At 43.0% G+C, this 13,892-nt stretch overlaps 2 protein-coding genes across 4 annotated transcripts; one reads left to right on the forward strand and one right to left on the reverse strand.

Moving 5' to 3' along the window:
- Nucleotides 1-46: 46 nt before the first annotated feature.
- LOC130188647 (phosphoribosyl pyrophosphate synthase-associated protein 1) lies at nucleotides 47-12,317 on the forward strand. Of its 3 annotated transcripts, none has more exons than XM_056407061.1 (11): nucleotides 47-471; nucleotides 622-674; nucleotides 1,176-1,242; nucleotides 1,365-1,537; nucleotides 1,735-1,850; nucleotides 1,959-2,014; nucleotides 2,599-2,744; nucleotides 5,686-5,756; nucleotides 6,616-6,762; nucleotides 7,570-7,746; nucleotides 12,231-12,317. In XM_056407061.1, exons 1-10 carry the CDS (start codon nucleotides 389-391, stop codon nucleotides 7,726-7,728), a joined length of 1,071 nt encoding a protein of 356 aa, XP_056263036.1. In that variant the 5' UTR covers nucleotides 47-388; the 3' UTR covers nucleotides 7,729-7,746; nucleotides 12,231-12,317. The 3 variants fall into 3 exon arrangements, with proteins under 3 accessions (XP_056263036.1, XP_056263035.1, XP_056263034.1); XM_056407060.1 differs by lacking the exon at nucleotides 12,231-12,317 and adding an exon at nucleotides 8,771-9,716; XM_056407059.1 differs by lacking the exon at nucleotides 12,231-12,317 and having other exon boundaries at nucleotides 49-471; nucleotides 7,570-9,716.
- LOC130188648 (GTP-binding protein Rhes-like) lies at nucleotides 10,947-12,787 on the reverse strand. The gene has a single exon (XM_056407062.1). It carries the CDS (start codon nucleotides 12,549-12,551, stop codon nucleotides 11,940-11,942), a length of 612 nt encoding a protein of 203 aa, XP_056263037.1. The 5' UTR covers nucleotides 12,552-12,787; the 3' UTR covers nucleotides 10,947-11,939.
- Nucleotides 12,788-13,892: the final 1,105 nt, after the last annotated feature.

A 13,892-nucleotide genomic window follows, 5' to 3' on the forward strand; every position in this document is an offset into this window, starting at 1 on the left:
TCTCCGGTACAGCAGGTGGCAGTCGGCGACATTGGTTTGTCGCCTGCCGTTAAATTAAAAAACGAAGAAGAAGACGTGACTCGTTATACATCTCTGGCGCTTTCTAAATAACAGGTATCAGGTTGACCTCAAACAATCGGCTACTTTAGTAGACGAAATTACCGTAATTAAAACTGTTTTTGTAACTGTACTGTCGGGAGGTTTACGTCCCACACTGGAGGTCACGTTGTGTCGTTAGCTCACCTTGCAGGCTATTGTGCGGTAGCTAGCTTGCTAGTCAGCTCACGACAACGTCACAAGGAGACAGTTGGAAACAAACGTGGTGGGCAACCGATCGGAGCTGCCGCCGCGGTCCACGTCTGTGAAATAAACCACCAGCGGTGCAAGAATGAATGTCGCTAAAAGTGGCTATCGCGTCTTCTCCGCAAACTCTTCTGCAGCGTGCACAGAATTGCCCAAGAAGATAACAGAGTAAGCAGAACCTTTCCATTCTGTCTCGTACTGACTGCTAACCATGTAGCTTTGTGTTATAGCAACCGGTGTGTGTCTTAGCAGGAACACATTCATACGTCATCTTTTCAAGTCACATTATGTCTCTAAATGTGTGTTTTTTCTTCACAGACGGCTGGGAGTCGATCTGGGGAAGTCTGTGGTCTATCAGGAGTCTAACAGAGGTGAGGGGAATAGTTTGGCTTTTAACTGTGTAACTTACAGCTTTATTACAAGAACCAAGAAACCAGAGTTACGTTTAGATAATCACCACTTTCAACCACGTGAAATGTAAATACCATGATGTGCTGCACGTACATCCACCACATCATTTTAATTAACATAGATGTTTACATCATATGTTTTTTTTAAATGCCATTGGCCTGGGTTGACTCTTCATTGTATGGAGATCTACAGCTGTTGTGGAGGTGAAGCTCAAGCATCAGGAAAATGCTCCGAGTCCATTTATTATTGGGCCATATCATTTTGAGATTTGCATAGTATACACTCAATTATGTGTATGTTTTACTGTAATTGTTCTATCAAGGGATTATGAAATGTAAAGGTTTAATCAGATTTGATAAAGTGCTGAACTGAGAAAACTGAACAACCAGCTGCTACCGAGCTCAACATGACGAGCAAACCCGCAGTAACTGATTGTGACCTAATTATTTCCATCCCAATAGAAACTAGAGTGGACGTGAAAGAATCGGTCCGAGGACAGACTATCTTCATCATCCAGACCATACCGCGGTGAGTTTAATATCCAAGTTCTGCACAAATCATCGTCTTCAAGTTAAATGTATTGGCAAAGTTTTTATATCACCAGCGAAAGTTGAAATGTCCTTTTAAAAATGTGTTTTTCCCCCGACCAGAGATGTCAACACCGCCATCATGGAGCTGCTGATTATGGCCTACGCCCTCAAGACGTCTTGTGCAAAGAACATCATCGGGGTCATTCCTTACTTCCCCTACAGCAAACAGTGCAAGATGAGGAAGAGGGGCTCAATTGTGACCAAGTTGTTAGCTTCAATGTTGGCGAAAGCAGGTAAAGAAAACAACGTGAATCTCAACCTGGGATGTTTGTGTCCGTCTCTTCATTCCCTGCCATCATCATCATCATCATCATCATAGTGTTGTGTTTGCAGGGATTTATTTCAGTAGTTCCCTCAGAAGTTTGATCTTATTGATCACGGTGTTAATTGAGAGGATGACCGTGCTAATAATCTGTTTTATTTCCCGAAGGATTAACGCACATCATCACCATGGACTTGCACCAGAAGGAAATCCAGGGTTTCTTCAGCTTTCCAGTGGACAACTTGCGTGCCTCCCCTTTCCTGATTCAGTACATCCAAGAAGAGGTGATGAGCCCGTTGGATTGTCTCATGTAGGCGCCGGTAACGCAACCTATTAACCAAATCCATCGGATATATAAACATTGACATTGGATTCTTTTCTTCATCCTTCAGATTCCTGATTACAGAAACGCCATCATTGTGGCAAAGTCCCCGTCGGCAGCGAAGAGGTAACTGATGGATCAAAATAAACAACTCGCATGTGCTAGTTCTGCCCCTCTGTTGGCATTGTTTTGATGAAATTACATTGTAATGGTCTTTAACCCTCCTGTTACCTTTCGGGTCAATTTGACCCCATTCAATGTTTAATGTCGGTGTTCTTTCGGGTCAATTTGACCCCAGGCTGTTTTTCACTGTGTCAAACATATAAGAAATATCAACTTTTTTATATATTTAAAGGGCTATTTAGGTAGTCAACAAACAAACATAAAGTACCTCACACTTAAACTTGGAAAACAATATTAATTCTAATAATTTTCTGGAGGTTTTAATTGCTGAGGTCAAATTGACCCCAAGGGTAAAATATGTCAGTAAATATAAAGGTAACAGGAGGGTTAAACATTGAATCAGGTCAAATTGACCCTAAGGCAACAGGAGGGTTAAAGGAAAAGTCTGAAGTTGTTGTTTCCAGAACTATTCAAATCATGCAAATGTGTTGTTTTTTTCACACAGATGCAGTGTGTCATTTGCAATTTATGGGACTTGATCTGTGTAAATAAGCATGTTTTTTTCTTCTCTCTCTTTTTGTTTGTAGGGCTCAGTCCTACGCAGAACGGCTGCGTTTGGGTCTGGCTGTGATTCACGGCGAGGCTCAGTGTTCAGAGTCCGACATGGCGGATGGAAGACACTCCCCACCGTGCGTCCGCAACACCACCGGACACACGGGGCTGGAGCTTCCTCGTAAGAACAAGACCACTCATTCTGTTTTGTTTTTTATTTACATTTTTTTGTTGTTGCAGGTTTTAAATGATAGATTTCAGAAAATATATCCCCGTTACTCGTTTCTCACAGTTGGATTCCTCTTTATTTGTCTCACCACGGACAATTTCAGCCGCACATTTCTAATTATTTCTAGTTTAACTGCAGCATAGTGCTCGTAGTATAAATCCGGAGGACAACCCACGACAGCTTTTGTGTGTGCTAACCTGTTTCCAGCTGATGATTCTGCCGTTTCTCACTCGTGCCATCAACCATAATCCAAGAAATTGATTTCCTTTGTCACTGCATGTTTTAATAACAAAGATAATCGACATCGACTCACGCTGCATCCTCCGCAAGCTGCAACTCCTAACTTGCAAAGAGTGACATAGAATCCTAGTCCATGCCTATTTCTTGGCACAAATGCCATTATACATATTTCTTGAGAAATACTAGCGTGACTCATCATGGTTTGTAGTTTTGAACATATTTGCAGTTTTAGGTCCTGGTAAAAACCAGTTCAATGGTTTGGCCTTGTGATTGTGTCGTTGGCAAATGACTCCGACGTGCTTACGTCCATTGTTCATTCAATTATTCAGTAAAATATTTCTTAACTGTGTTTCTATTCTCAACCTTGACTTAAAAAATCCTCATATGGAAAAATAACTTGCTTATTAATTGCTTAAATAAAAAAAAAAGTCGACTTAAGTTTTAACATAACAAGCTGATTTGTTGCTGTGAAACATTTCCACTTTCTGTCAACCCAGTGAGAGGATTTTCCAAGTCTTGGCATCATGTGTTTGTCGTGTCCAATATTTGTGCATCTTGTGTTAACGTGGTGTTTATTTGTTGGTAATAGCAGGCAAACAACAAGCTCCGTTCCCTGGCATAGAGCTCCCAAGTACGACCGTAAACATAACTCGCATCTGACTCTGAAATGATTCCTCTTCAAATGGCTCCTCAATCGGTGCATGTGTGAAAAGGGTTTGTGTTGCATCCTGTGGAAATACAGTTTGGAGTCTTGAGGCGGGAGTTTCTGAAAAATGCACAAACAGATTTTGTGCGCAGACGAAACATTTTTCAATCCGCAACTGTCCAGCGTGCTCCACGCGATCTGCTCCGTGCATGGCATGTCGACTTGAACTAAGCAGCTCACATGTTCACTGCAGCGTTCCGAGAGTCCAGACGGTCGTTCTACAAGACTGGCAAACTCCTCTTTGTTTTGTTGTGTTCTGATTTTATTTTGAAAATCCACGAATCAAACCAGAACCATGAAAAACACTTTTTTTGGTTTTTGGTTCATTTTGTTTTTCCCTGAAATAGCTGGACTCGTCTTGCCAATCAACACATGGCGCTCCCATATGTGACCCACCGCTAAGAAGCTGGTTACCATCTGATCCTAACTGCATGTGATGATAACGACGAAGCATGCTTTTGAAACCTAACGTCAAATGGTGGGACGAAGAAACGTAACGAGTGGGATCGCTGGAATGTTTTAGCGATGAATTAACGTCAATCAAAGTGCTAATGTTTCTAACGACAACATTTAGCGTGTTGAAATTTGCTGGTGAAATAATCTAAGCTATTTAAATCCATCAGATAACGTTGGTTACTCTTGTTTTATCTTGAATTCAGTTCATGTTTTCGGACCAGACATTTCTTCGGGGAGCTTGTTGCGTTTTATCTCAGCAAGCTGTAAAAACAAGACATTTGTGAGAAGTGTGTGTGTCTGTGTGTACTGCACTGCTAACAACATGGCTTTTGTTGTTTTCGGTTAATAGAGATTACAGTGTGAGCGTGACTCTGCCAGGTGTTCCGATGCTGTGGGGCTCTGCAAGGCATGCTCCTCCTGTCGCTGCTTCTTTATTCTTTTCCCTTCTCAATCAGCTTGACTGGCTGATTGTTTACCAGTTGATTGTCTCCTTATGCCCTTTGAATAACTACGTTTACATGCACAACAAAACTTCAATTGCTGCTTCTTTTTAAAAGAGGAAAAAAAAAAAAATCACGTGTCCAAAAAAACTATAAACGGTCATTTTAAATATGCGAGAGTGAGTGAGTCTCAACCTGCTGTGTAAATCAATTTATTATAGTTGTAGTTACACATTCGTATTAAGACTGTAGTAAGGTCAAGGACGCTCGTGTTGTCGTCAGCGTGTTCTGTTTTATTATGTCGAGTTGTGACGGCAACATGCAAAGTTTCATTGGTCACTTTTCAGCACCTGGGATCCCACCAGAATGTTTAAAGTAGCGTTTGGGGTCCGGTCATATCGACGGCCGCACGGACCCCCGTGTTGTGATGGTGCCCAGCGCCTTGACGCCACCAAGCCGTGTAGATATGAATCACCAAGCGGCGGCCGGTTCGCTCGGTGCGGCTGGCGCCTCCAGTGAGATGCAGGTGGAGCGTCGTGTGCATGTAAACGTAGTCGCTGCCAGCCGTGTGTGTGTGTGTGTGTGTGTGTGTGTGTGTGTGTGTGTGTGTGTGTGTGTGTGTGTGTGTGTGTGTGTGTGTGTGTGTGTGTGTGTGTGTGTGTGTGTGTGTGTGTGTGTGTGTGTGTGTGTGTGTGTGTGTGTGTGTGTGTGTGTGTGTGTGTGTGTGTGTGTGCGGCATGTGCTGTACTAAGTTTGGCCTTTCAGTTTAACCTCTTGGTGGTAGGTGGGGTACAATGGGGGGAAATAATTGAAACTGTTGATTGCCTTTTTAATTTTTTTTATTACAGCATTGTGTTTTAATCTAACAGAAATCATTTTTACATAATCCAATAACGTCCCCGCATTTCAGGATGCATAATTTGCCAAAAAACATTTTCTCGACCCATTTTACCCGATCTACCGAGCCTTACTTTGGGTCGGATGCAGCGCAGTAGCACGCGTGAGCTCGCCGACGGGCCCTCGCAGTAACGACTTCTGCTTTCCTTTTCAGTGATGATGGCCAAGGAGAAGCCTCCCATCACTGTCGTCGGAGACGTGGGAGGGAGAATTGCCATCATTGTGGTGAGACGCTGTGACTTCACTGGTTCTGACTCTTCATCGTTCACGTTTCTGGCGTTTTGAAGAATGAATTCACCTCCACTTTTAAATTCCTCTCGCCGCTATAACTTGGGACGAAGGTGAACTTAACTATTCATTCTTATTACCTTCGCATTGAAAATGCGGAAGGTTATGTTTTGATCGCCATTTATTTATTTATTTATTTGTATGCGTGTTACTCGCATAACTCAAAAAGTATTAAACCGAATCGCATGAAATTTGGTGGGATGATTGGTTATTATCCGTGGACCATTTGATTAGATTTTGGGATCAATCCGGTCAAAGGTCAAGGTCAATGTCATGAAAAGGTCAAAATCTTCTTTTTACCATAGCGCGGTCAATTTTTATCCAATTGGCATGCAACTAATGCCAAAATGTTCATAATTCAATGCCCAATCTTGTGATATGCGAAGGTATGCGCTCTACCGAGTGCCCATTCTAGTTGAGTTTGAAAGTGAGACTGTAATTTTGTAAAGAATTAATGACACTTTCTTCCTGTTAAATATGAGAATACAATTTTATTAAGTCACACGATATTAAACATACAGCTGCTCCCTTCAGTGGAATCGGGTGTTTTGCCGCTGCAGTCTCACGTGGTCGGTTATGAGCAGTCGCCTATGGTGCCTCGCGATGAATTTTCATCTATAACGAGCGATACCGAGTCAATTCACTGACGTGTTTGGGCATTTCTTATTCGTGGCCACGATGGTCGTGTTCCTGTGTTCCGCCCATTTTCCTCATCTACTTCCAGATACTGGAAGTCAGAGGCACCGTGACGGAGACGGGACCAAATCAAAGTATTTTTCCTTTCTTCTTCCTCCAGGATGACATCATAGATGATGTCGGAGACTTTGTTGCAGCTGCTGAGATCCTGAAAGAGAGGGGAGCCTATAAGATTTACATCATGGCCACACACGGGCTCCTGTCCGCCGACGCTCCGCGGCTCATCGAGGAATCGGTCATTGATGAAGTGAGTAAAGTCATCTTCTTGTTGAGGCTGGTTCAGACTGGACGATATCGACATGGGAGCGAAAGAGGTACAAACTGAAAGCTGCAGATAATGTTCCCCTTTCTCACTCGTCTGTTCTTTATAAACACGATGTGATGATGATACTTCCTCCTAGTTGAGGACTTTTCAGCTGCGTCTTGCTATGAAATGAAAATAACTCCGCTATAACTAGAAAGGATCATTATATTGCAGTTGCATTTCAGTTCCTTTTAACCGTCCAGTTCTCAGAAAACAACCCGTATAATCACCTTTTTTTTGTTTTTTTGCTTGCTGGATTCAAAAGTTGTAAAATGTCACCTCCAATCAGTTTTCTGTAACCATCATCAACCAATCACATTGAACCCCGAGCAGCAGTTGGTTCCCCGAGTTCCCAGGCGAAGGAGGTACACTAGGGTAGTTTTTATACGACGATCGTCTCTCGAGTTTCCTCAGGCTCGAATCCTGCCGTCACTGCCGTATTTAATTGCTCTTCAATGTAAATGGCCACTGTCTCTTTAACCCTTGTGTTGCCTTAGGGTCATTTTGACCCGAATCAATAATACCGCCCCCCGATTAATTTATTTGACCCCCATCAAATATGTGTGTAATGTTCTTTGTAGTCACAAACAAACATCTGGAGGTTTTATGCTGGCGTCAAATTGAACCAAAGGTGAAACATTGAATCGGTCAAAAATATTAAAAGGGAGAGGAGTATTTGTATTATTGAAAAATGAAAAATGACCCACAAGGGTTAAGCCTAAGCACGATCTCTGATGACTCGACCCTCAGGTGGTGGTGACCAACACCGTCCCCCATGAAGTCCAGAAGCTCCAGTGTCCCAAAATCAAGACCGTGGATGTCAGCATGATACTGGCGGAGGCCATCCGCCGCATCCACAACGGGGAGTCCATGGCCTACTTGTTCCGCAACATCACCGTGGACGACTAGAGAGCCGGCGGCGGCGAGGTGGGTGTGACCGGTGCACTTCTCCCCAGTGCTGCAAACCAACATGCCAAGGCCATGTTCCGTGTGTTTTTGGTCAGGATTAAATGTTCCCCGCTTCATTGGGTCATTCTTACGATTTAAACTTCCCGCAAAGTTATTTATGTTGATTTCAAGGCATCAAAAATGTTGTGCGTAGGTTGAGAAATGCGTCTTGTTGTTTTTGAGGAACGATGAAGAAGAAGAAGTAAACGTGACTTTCACCCTTTCGATGCATTTGGAAGCCGCCGCTCGTCTCGCTGCTCGACCAACTCCATGCTTTGTGTTGGGAAAACGAGTTATTTAGTCAAACACTGCGGCGCCTCGTAACTAATGACTGAGCTTCAACTGCAAACGAGGAGAGACGCGTCTCCTACCGGGACCGGACGCTTCACCAACCGTTTCCCTGCCGGCGCTCGTGTTCACGCCGTGATGTCATTGCATTTAAACAGGATTTTACTGTTTCCCACCACACAGACGACGGTGGACTAACTCCAGCTCTTTGAGGCCCACACTATATTTTTTTCCGCTGACTTTTTTGCACCATTTGTGGGAATTGTTTGGTAAAATGTCCAATATGACACGTCAAGGTTCTCACCATCTGTAGAAATGAATCATTTCATATTGTATGTCTTAAAGGGTCAGTTCAACAAAACCTTTTTTTTCCTACTTCCTCTTAGAATGATCTCGGAGGATCGTTTTGGTTAAATGCTTCTCTGATTCCTGCTGTTCACTCGAGTTTAATGTCATTTAATTTGAGATGCTCGAATTATCAAAATGCTATGTTTTGAAATGTGGAGCTCAAATGATTTAAAATGGATAAAACTCTTCCAACGAGCTCTTTGGATTACACAGAGTAACTTTTACATTAGTTCTGGAAGGTGAGTATTTTAAAGATTTAGACACCTTATTGGGTTAAACTACTGGAGCATGAAGTGGGACATGTTTGATTTTCCTTATTTGCAAGGACTGACTCTTTAATAATAATCTCTCTCTCTCTCTCCAGCAGTAGACTGAACACACCTATAACGTAGTGCTTATTTTAAATGGCTGTTGTAAACTGACTGTGACATCATATTGCTTATGAATTCCATAAATAGCCAAAAAGTACTCCAAATAATACTGCCGTTTTCTTCATGTCGTGTTACATCGTCCTTGGACTTCCTTAGTTTAAGAGCTTCTCTGAGCCTCCGGCCGGTTACCTGCTGCTGTGACTGAAAGGCTGCTGGTAGTTTTGTGCTGGAAACTTAATTCTCCGAGCTGGAGGTCGGCGACAAAAATCCCCACGACTTAACCGTTTAAAGTGCAAGCAGCAAGTTCTCAATCTGATTATCTTTCCCCCTCCTGATTTAGACTTCTGGACATTATGACCCGTGTAATAAGTTCATTTCATCAGAGTTCCAGCAGCACTTGAATGTATGAGTGAGGATGAATTGATCACTTTACCTTTACAACCAATGCTGGGCAACTGGAGTCGGTAAACTGATGGCTGCTTCGAGGATGTGACGTGAAGAACATTGGCCAACTAATGTCAAATATAAGTTGTTTTGTAAATTCGCAAAAGCCCCAGTTTGGTCTTTATGATTATCAACATGTTGCTGTGGTATTCTAAGAAGGAACGAGTGTATTTCTACACTGATTGAGCCGTTCGCTCAGAGAAATATTACTTTAATAAGCCAGTAGACAATTAATAGTTCTTGTATTTCTGATGGTTTGTTCTGACTTCACTTGCTTCCACTGAGCAGTACTGTAAGCCTTTTTTTTTTGTTGCTCTTTACCGTATGTTTTTTTGTTATGGATACTGTATTTTCTCCCGCTGGCTGTTGGAGAGCCAGATGCACACGCTGGTGTTGTGCCGGAGGTCGTCGGTGTCGCATGCTGTATGTTTGCCTGTCTGACGTCGAGGACTCGAGGTCTCGACACTCTTCCGTGGAAATAAAAAACCGTTGCCTCTCGCTGTGCCTCGTCTCTTCCGAATCAGGAACCACGAAAAGAGCTGCGCGTCAGACGGTTTGCTTTATGATGAATTAAGTCAGGCGTTAACAGAGTTTAGAGAAGGCATCTTTGCTTCCTCTTTAAAGGACATGACGTTGTAGATATTTTGCATTAAAGTGACCGAGTAAACTATTCCATTGTATTTCTATCAAATATTGATCAGAAATATTAACATTTCAGACCATTTTACAGTCAAAATGTTCTATTTCAGTGCAGCATCATGAGCTTGTTAGAATAAAGGTAACTTTAAGAAACCGTAATTCCTTTTCCTTTTTATGTTGGCTGCTCTGAGTCGGATCACCTTCATGGAGACTGATACCTGCACACACTCGAAAGCTCAAATGGTAATAAAAGTCAAATTTAAAATGCTGTGCAGGAATATGAGAAGGCCTACCTTTCTGAAGCGAGACACTCACATGGTGCCTGATGTAGTGAGGGTCAGAGATCTTATACTTGTTCCAAACTTCTCAGGCTCTTGATCAACACTGAGGAGCTTTGACCAAGTCTAGGAGCAGAGACGCACCAGAAGCACTCCTCCATGGCCGAACCCGAGGATTAGGTCTCTGAAACTAATCCGTTTTTGCAATAAAGCCGGGTCTGGGTCCGCCAAGGGAACGTTGAGTCCTCTGTTCAGGTGCTGCCGAGCAACCGCAGTTTAAACGCTACATAAAGAGGAAGTGGGGGATCTGATAATCGCAGGTCACTTCCTCGTCTGGTTCTGGGGAAACAATGCAGCGTGTATCTGCTTTTGGAAAGAGGAAGCACACCTTTTTGTTTTTTTTCTCCCTCTTTGGGCCTGTGTGTCCTTCTCAACCGTCTGGAAATGTTACATATGAAATCTCTTATGGGAACATGAACAAAATGAACTGATCATGTTTTTATAAACTCATCAGACTTTAAATTGTATATTTTCAGGTAATTCACAGCTTTTTCAGTAGTGCTTTAACTTACAGTACAGATATAAATCACGTGTTATTTTAACTATCATGTAGTTTAGCATTCACTGGAGACGGATGTTGTGGAACCATGTTTAGTTCTCTTGGTTCCCTTATTTTATTTGTCATATTTGAAAAGGCCTGCTTCCTCATATTGACTTATGGAGAACGTTCATGTAGTGCCAGTGTTTGCAGATGTTGACCACCAGGGGGCGGTGCAACAGAACAGATGTGTGCACGAGTTGGACCAATACAATACATCCATCATTTCACTTTATTTCACCAGGATAAGCCATTTATGATCAATACAGCTTTAAAGGGATTTATGTGGTACATTACAATCAACACCCATCGCTTAAAATACAGACAGACGGTCAGGGGAAGCAGCACTTTCTGCTTTTCTTACTTTTTAAATCTTACATTTCTGGTCACACCAGTTCTGTTCTCAGGATAAGTTTTCGTAAACACTTAGTGAAATTACAGTCATCAAATACGCTGTTGAATGAACAAGTAATATGCCAGGACAGAATTAATAACCTAATATAAAACGTCATTACTAATAATTTCTCAATGTTGATATGCCCCCCAAACACATACTTCCTTTTTTTTTTAAACAAGAATAAATTGTATTAAGAAGCTAAGCATCAATGTGACGAGGTATTGTCAACGGTTTTTGTGTGTGTATAAATATGTATGTGTGTTTTCTTTTTTTAATCTTGGTTTTTGTGCTTTTATTGTGAAAAGAAAATATGGTATAACATCTCCCATTACATTAAAATGTATTGATCAGACACCAAGAGATAGAAAACACCAGTAAGTGTGTATTTAAATTAATTTCTGCTTCACAATAATTCACAACATAATGCGTTCAGAATAAATACCACATCACAGTTATTGCACATTTCTAACAACAATAACAAACACTTGAAAATGAAACCTGACGCACACTCGAGTGTCAAACTGAGCTGACGACACAACGCTGCTTCCCGATTCGTCACGCCACCATGTCGACACATTCGCAGCACGCACACGTCTCTGCACACGGGTTCACTAAAGTCTTCAGACGGGCCGAGCGCTCCTCAGGTGGTCTCTGTGTTCGTGGGTACTGGCGCACCTTGATGCCTCCAGTGGTTTAGTGGGTTCGCATGCCGAGCTCTCCGGGCATCGCGCTCCGTTTCATGACTCAGCACTTGTCTCTTGGACAAAAAGCCCCCTCAAAGTCTCTTTTGTGCGTGTTTCTCCACGCCGCTACGTGATGAGGCAGCTTTTGGTCCGCTTGCGGCTCTCCTTGGGGAAGGTTTCCCGTCTCCGGCACAGCGCCGGGCTGAACCGGCTGGGCAGGTTGGCCCTCTGGAGCAGCTCTCTGAACGCCTCCAGCACGTTGATGTTGTCCTTGGCGGAAGACTCCAGGAAGCTGTGGTTCCAGTCCAGCTCCACCGTGGACAGCACGTCCTCGCTGGACACCTGGCGCTCTTTGCGGCAGTCGCTTTTGTTGCCGATCACCACGATGGGCGTGAACTTGTCCTCTTTGATCTCCAGGATCTCGTCCCGCAGCCTCTTCACCGCGTCCAGGGATTGGGGGTCATCCACGGCGTAGACCAGGGCAAAGGCGTCGCTGCTCTGGATGGAGAGCTTGCGCATGGCGGGGAAGGAGTAGCTGCCGCTGGTGTCCATGATGTTGATGGCGACTTTGACGCCCGCCACCTCGTACTCCTTCCTGTGGAGCTCCTCCACGGTGCGCCGGTGCTTGGGGTCAAAGGTGTCATTGAGGAAGCGTTGGATGAGGGCCGTCTTTCCAACTCCAGCCGCTCCCAAGAACGCGAGGCGCACCTCTGTCTTCTCCTTCACCTCGAAAGACATGATGAGCTCTTTTTCTCACTAAACGCCTCTTTTAAACGCTCTCGCCGACCTTCCTGCGGATCCTCGTCTGAGAACCGTTTGGATGAGAGCAGATGCCAGTGTGCCTGTCAAGGCTGCACTTTATATTCATGCTCACACATCACCTGCCCCCCTTCTGCTCTCAGCCAATCGAGAGAGGGCAGTATCTCCTTGCAGCAGCCAATCACAGACACTCATGCAAATCAAGAAGAGTAAGAGGGGGGGAATGGTTGATGGAAGTAATTCAACTCTGTTTGCTCATTTCCAGTGAGAGTTAATGAAATGAGAGACGGTGCAGTCTGTTTAATTAATACTACATGCATGAATCGTTCATCTCACTCGTGTGTCAATGCTTGTGAATCACAGTTGCAGTAGTTACAGCACAATTAAAGGTGCAGATGTTTCAACACATGCTCGAATCCTGAGGAAAGGAACTACAGTGAAGCATTTGTTTGAATTAATTTGCTGATTGGTTACATTTTTGTTTTTGCTGCAGCACCATAATCAGACGAATGCCAACTGAGGAAAACAAAAGCAATTGATTTAGAGGCTCAGAGACAAAAGAATGATACGTTTAATTAAAACAAGGTGAAAATATGTTATAATGCATAATCAATTCCTCATTTGTTTCAATCTTGAAATACAAAATTCAACATTTTGTCAAAATTATAATAATGGAATATAATGAAATGTTTTATCTGCATTCAGGCCGAACGATGACAAAGGGAGAAGTCTCCTTGTCATGTGACGCTGTGCTCACAGGGACAGATGTTCTGGAGTGTGTTTATTATCTTCGTCTTCATCATTGTGCTGCTGGGATTCAAAAGTCCAGCGTGGGGAAAGCTTCACATTAAATTCGGACAAAGTTGGAAAATAAAATGATATGAGTTATTAATAAGGTACAGACATCTTTCACATGCTGTCTGAGACTCTGTCACTTGTTGCTACGATACAACCGAAGTCATTACCTGAGCTGAAAAGGATTTATAAGTAGAAATGTGAGAGAGGGAAAGTTGTGATTTGGGGCTATACCAAATAAACTGAATGGAAGAGTGATACCGACCAATAATGAGGGCACATTGGCTAATTAGGCCAATTAAACGCACACTTCACGTCACCATATTTCGACACATTCCTTATGTTATTCCTTATATATGCGTTTAGATCCAATTATCTGTTGAGGAAAACTAATATTTCCCAGTAACTGCACAGAGATGGTTTCTCCTTTGAAAATGAACGTCTGTCTGAATCACAGTTCAAGCACATCTCCTGATGTTATTGTTCGTGCTGCATTTCATAAACTCCTAGCCAGCAACTCTGGGA

The sequence above is a fragment of the Pseudoliparis swirei genome, chromosome 23 (genome assembly GCF_029220125.1).
Source record: "Pseudoliparis swirei isolate HS2019 ecotype Mariana Trench chromosome 23, NWPU_hadal_v1, whole genome shotgun sequence".
Taxonomy (NCBI): domain Eukaryota; kingdom Metazoa; phylum Chordata; class Actinopteri; order Perciformes; family Liparidae; genus Pseudoliparis; species Pseudoliparis swirei.

Coding starts and splice junctions, on each gene's coding strand:
- LOC130188648 (XM_056407062.1), bottom strand. CDS start 12,551: ATGTCTTTCGAGGTGAAGGAGAAGACAGAGGTGCGCCTCGCGTTCTTG.
- LOC130188647 (XM_056407061.1), top strand. CDS start 389: ATGAATGTCGCTAAAAGTGGCTATCGCGTCTTCTCCGCAAACTCTTCT. Junction 5,757..6,615: donor GGAGAATTGCCATCATTGTG/GTGAGACGCTGT, acceptor TTCTTCCTCCAG/GATGACATCATAGATGATGT. Junction 6,763..7,569: donor AGGAATCGGTCATTGATGAA/GTGAGTAAAGTC, acceptor CTCGACCCTCAG/GTGGTGGTGACCAACACCGT.